Source organism: Procambarus clarkii, chromosome 41, assembly GCF_040958095.1.
Source record: "Procambarus clarkii isolate CNS0578487 chromosome 41, FALCON_Pclarkii_2.0, whole genome shotgun sequence".
Classification (NCBI taxonomy): domain Eukaryota; kingdom Metazoa; phylum Arthropoda; class Malacostraca; order Decapoda; family Cambaridae; genus Procambarus; species Procambarus clarkii.
In genome coordinates this window covers 28622431-28627646 of record NC_091190.1, presented here as the reverse complement: position 1 = coordinate 28627646, position 5216 = coordinate 28622431, and the positions used below count along the sequence as shown (strand labels likewise).

General features: G+C 44.2%; 1 protein-coding gene across 1 annotated transcript; it reads right to left on the bottom strand.

The window, feature by feature from the left end:
• Positions 1-1933: 1933 nt before the first annotated feature.
• On the bottom strand, positions 1934-4435 carry LOC123761171 (gastrula zinc finger protein xFG20-1-like). The gene has a single exon (XM_045747115.2). It carries the CDS (start codon positions 4433-4435, stop codon positions 1934-1936), a length of 2502 nt encoding a protein of 833 aa, XP_045603071.2.
• Positions 4436-5216: the final 781 nt, after the last annotated feature.

The following is a 5216-nucleotide window of genomic DNA, read 5'->3' as shown; positions in this document are numbered from 1 at the left end:
CTACTGGTCTATTCCATTCTATGCTAAATCTGATTTCTTTGTGATCACTGCTCCCTAGCTCACTCCCTATTTCGATGTCATTAATTTGCGTTTCCCTGTTAGTTAACACTAAATCTAAAATATTATTTTCCCGTGTTGGTTCCTTAATGTGTTGCGTAAGAAAGCAATCGTCAATTAATTCTATAAAATCTTCTGCTTCACTATTCCCTGTTTTGTTCAACCAGTTTATTCCGCTAAAATTAAAGTCACCCATGACATAAATACTGTTAGATCTAGATGCTCTAGATATTTCATCCCATAGATGCTTTGCTTCCATTCTGTCTAAATTTGGTGGCCTATATATTACTCCTATTATAATATTATTAGCTTTTTCGTTTAATTCAATCCAAATAGTTTCTGTGTGTGGCTCTGTTTTGATTCCCTCTTTGAGACTACATTTCAAATTGTCCCTAACATATATGGCTACTCCACCTCCTCGTCTAATATATCTATCTGTGTGAAATAGTTTAAATCCATATATTTGATATTCAGCTAATAGTTCTCTATTTTCTACATTCATCCACGTTTCGGTAAGTGCAATAATATCTATTTTTTCTGTGCAGACAAGAGCATTTAATTCGTTAATTTTATTTCTTAGACTTCTACTGTTAGTGTAATATACCCTAAGTGAATTGTTATTTTGCGGACCTTCTCTTTCCCTCCTTCCTCCAAATCAATTCCCATACCTCTATCTACTAACAGTTTAAACCCAAACAAACACCTCTAACCACTTCTTCTAACGAGTTCGCAACAGCAACAACCCCAGCTCTCGATAGATGCACCCCATCACGAGCATACATTTCATTTCTTCCATAGAAGTGTTCCCAGTTGTCTATGAAAGATATTGCATTTGATTTGCAATATCTTTCCAGCCGGCAATTGACACCAAGTGCCCTCGATATCCATTCATTTCCCACTCCCTTTCTTGGAAGAATGCCACATATGATCGGGATTCCTCCCTTGCTCCTAACTAACTCTATGGCTGTTTTATACCTCTGAATCAGTTCCTCACTCCTAACTCGACCAACATCATTTCCTCCCACGCTAATGCAAATAATGGGATTGTTCCCATTACCAGCCATAATATCATTCATGTTGTTTATAATATCACCAATGCCAGCTCCGGGATAGCAAACCCTTAACCTGTTCCCCCTATCTCTAGCACAAAACGTTCTATCCAAATACCTTATCTGGGAATCTCCCACAACTAATGTTTGCTTAGGTACTTCCTTTACCCTCTGAGGGGCCTGCGCTTCCTTTCTCTTCGTTGCTTTCCCTTTTGCGCGATCCACAGTCTCTCCACAGCACTCGTCCTCCAAAACGTCAAATGAATTAGAGGTTGCTATGGCGTTTGAAGGCGGCTTTATCAAAGTCTTCTTAAGGCCCCTGTCTTTCACAACTCTCCAAGACGAGGTCCCTTTACTGCTGGTCTCCTCCTTCGTTACTTCTCGTTGTTCTTTAAGCTGACGCACCTCCTCCCGCAGAAAGTCCAACTCTGTCCTCAGGGCTCCCACTAGAGTCACCAGGTCCTTAACTAAAAATATAACATTAAAATATCATTTATAGTACACGACCATCATATCGTGCACTTTAGTCATAAGAGAAACTTTATGAGAAACAGTGTTTCCTTTTTTGTGTATTGATACAAAAGTCGAACATTTCAATGTTTATTATTTTAATCATTTAACATACATAAATAATTATGCACAATCATTTTCATTATTAATTCATATTAATCAATATTTGTCCAATTACAAATAAATTTATGTAAAATACATATATCACTTCGCTCAACATAAGCAACATGGAGACAATTCATTTAATTATATTCATTTAATTGTCATCATATAATTTGATATGATTATATGACAGTATAATTGTCATCATATGACAATTACGTGGCCGGGAGGCTTGGGTTAGGAAGGGAGGAGCTTGGTAAATCCTCCGCGTGCTGCTCTGCTTGATTAACATTATTGGAGAGCAGCGATGACTTATGGGCGAGTATATGTTTCTCAAGGTTGCGTCTCTGGTCGTAAGAACAAGTGCACATGGAACACTTGTAAGTATGGTTACCACCATGGGCTGTCATGTGTCTTGTAAGATACCCTTTGTTTGAATATGCAATTCCACACAAGGCACATGACACAATATTATTGGAGGGGTTATGAGCACGTATATGATTGGCAAGATCGCCTCTCTGCGTGTAAGAACAATTGCACATGGAACACTTATGTTTTCGGTTAGCACCATGGGCTGTCAAGTGCGTCTTAAGATGTATGTGGCTTTGGTACGCAATGCCACACAAGGTACAGGTAACTTTCAAAGATGGCTTAAAGTGACCTTGACGCTTATTTTTCGACATCTGAGGAGCAAGTGAAGAGGCTGTTGGTACCGAAAGGCTGGGCTGAGGAGTAGAGATGCTTGGCAAGTTCTGTTGCTGTGCCAGTACTGTGCCTTCTCTTGTTGCTGTAATATTATTGGAGGGCATCGATGGCCCATGAACAAGTAGTTTGTGCTTGATCAAGCTGCTTTTTATGCCGAAAGCACAATCGCACATGGAACACATATATTTGTCATAAGCCCCGTGGGTTTTCATGTGGTTTGTAAGGTTTCCTTTGTTTTTATAAGTAATACCACACATGGCACAGGTTAATTGATTTTTTCCCCTAAAGTCAACTTTAGGGTGTGATAGTGAAGGGATGCTTGGCTGAGCCGAGGTGCTTGGCTGAGCCGAGGTGCTTGGCTGAGCCGAGGTGCTTGGCTGAGCCGAGGTGCTTGGCTGAGCCGAGGTGCTTGGTTGAGCCGAGGTGCTTGGTTGAGCCGAGGTGCTTGGTTGAGCCGAGGTGCTTGGCTCAGCCGAGGTGCTTGGCTGAGCCGAGGTGCTTGGCTGAGCCGAGGTGCTTGGCTGAGCCGAGGTGCTTGGTTGAGCCGAGGTGCTTGGTTGAGCCGAGGTGCTTGGTTGAGCCGAGGTGCTTGGTTGAGCCGAGGTGCTTGGCTGAGCCGAGGTGCTTGGTTGAGCCGAGGTGCTTGGCTGAGCCGAGGTGCTTGGTTGAGCCGAGGTGCTTGGCTGAGCCGAGGTGCTTGGCTGAGCCGAGGTGCTTGGCTCAGCCGAGGTGCTTGGTAAGTCTTGCTGTTGAGCCGGCATATTGTCGGAGGGTATCGTTGCCTTATGATCAAGTAAATGTTTATTAAGGTCGCGTGTTTGGCTGTACGAACAGTCGCACATGGTACACATGAACTTTTTGTTTCGACCATGGTCTTTCATGTGATACGTGAGAAATCCTTGGTTTGAAAATGAAATATTGCACAAGTCACAGGTGACCTTGAAATACGGGTTAATGTCACTTTTAAGTGGATCTTTCGACAACTGAAGAGGACTTGAACTGTCACTCGGACTTGAATTCTGTGAATTCAAGCTTGGCTCGGGAGTCGCGGAGCTTGACAAGTCTTGTTCCTGCGCCATAATATTATTGGAGGGTCTCTCATTATGAGCGTTTATATGACGCTGAGGAGTAGAGCGTCTTGCTTGAAGAGTAGAGTTGCTTGGCAAGTTTTGTTGCTGTGCAAGTACTGTGCCTCCTCTTGTTGCTGTAATATTATTGGAGGGCATCGATGGCCCATGAACAAGTAGTTTGTGCTTGATCAAGCTGCTTTTTATGCCGAAAGCACAATCGCACATGGAACACATATATTTGTCATAAGCCCCGTGGGTTATCATGTGGTTTATAAGGTTTTCTTTGTTTTTATAAGTAATACCACACATGGCACAGGTTAATTGATTTTTTGTCTTCTTTCCCCTAAAGTCAACTTTAGGGTGTGATAGTGAAGGGATGCTTGGCTGAGCCGAGGTGCTTGGCTGAGCCGAGGTGCTTGGCTGAGCCGAGGTGCTTGGTTGAGCCGAGGTGCTTGGCTGAGCCGAGGTGCTTGGCTGAGCCGAGGTGCTTGGTTGAGCCGAGGTGCTTGGCTGAGCCGAGGTGCTTGGCTCAGCCGAGGTGCTTGGCTCAGCCGAGGTGCTTGGCTGAGCCGAGGTGCTTGGCTCAGCCGAGGTGCTTGGTAAGTCTTGCTGTTGAGCCGGAATATTGTCGGAGGGTATCGTTGCCTTATGATCAAGTAAATGTTTATTAAGGTCGCGTGTTTGGCTGTACGAACAGTCGCACATGGTACACATGAACTTTTTGTTTCGACCATGGTCTTTCATGTGATACGTGAGAAATCCTTGGTTTGAAAATGAAATATTGCACAAGTCACAGGTGACCTTGAAATACGGGTTAATGTCACTTTTAAGTGGATCTTTCGACAACTGAAGAGGACTTGAACTGTCACTCGGACTTGAATTCTGTGAATTCAAGCTTGGCTCGGGAGTCGCGGAGCTTGACAGGTCTTGTTGCTGCGCCATAATAATATTATTGGAGGGTCTCCCATTATGAGCGTTTATATGACGTTCCAGGTTTCCTGCCTGGGTGAAAGAACAGTCACTTGAATTCTGTGAATTCAAGCTTGGCTCGGGAGTTGGCTCGGGAGTCGCGGAGCTTGACAGGTCTTGTTGCTGCGCCATAATATTATTGCTCATACAAAACCTCTCAAAAAGAGAGGGTCTCTCAATATGAGCGTTTATATGACGTTCCAGGTTTCCTGCCTGGCTGAAAGAACAATGGCACACGGAACACACATGTTTTTTGTTGGCACCATGGGCGCTCATGTGATTGAAAAGATATCTTGGATGTGAATATGAGATATCACACAAAGAACAGGTGAAACCTGCCTTGATGGAAATTAAAGTATCTTTTGACAGCTGCGGAGTAACTAAAGTGTCACTTGTATTTACAGTGCTTCTTGCCTGAGGAATCTGACTTATCCTCACGCTTCTTGCCCGAGTAACATGACTTCTCCTCACGCTTCTTGCCCGAGGAACATGACTTCTCCTCGCGCTTCTTGCCCGAGGAAAATGACCTCTCCTCGCGCTTCTTGCCCGAGGAATCTGACTTCTCGCGCTTCTTGCCCGAGGAATCTGACTTCTTTTCACGCTTCTTGCCTGAGGACTCCTCTTCATTTGGTTCGATTGGCTGGAAGAAGCAATACCCTCGCCAGGTTCAGAAGCTTGGTCTTCAAACTTGTGAGGCTCAGGATGCTGACTTTGCAGGTCGACTGCTTGCTGCTGCTGACCTTGTAGTTCGACT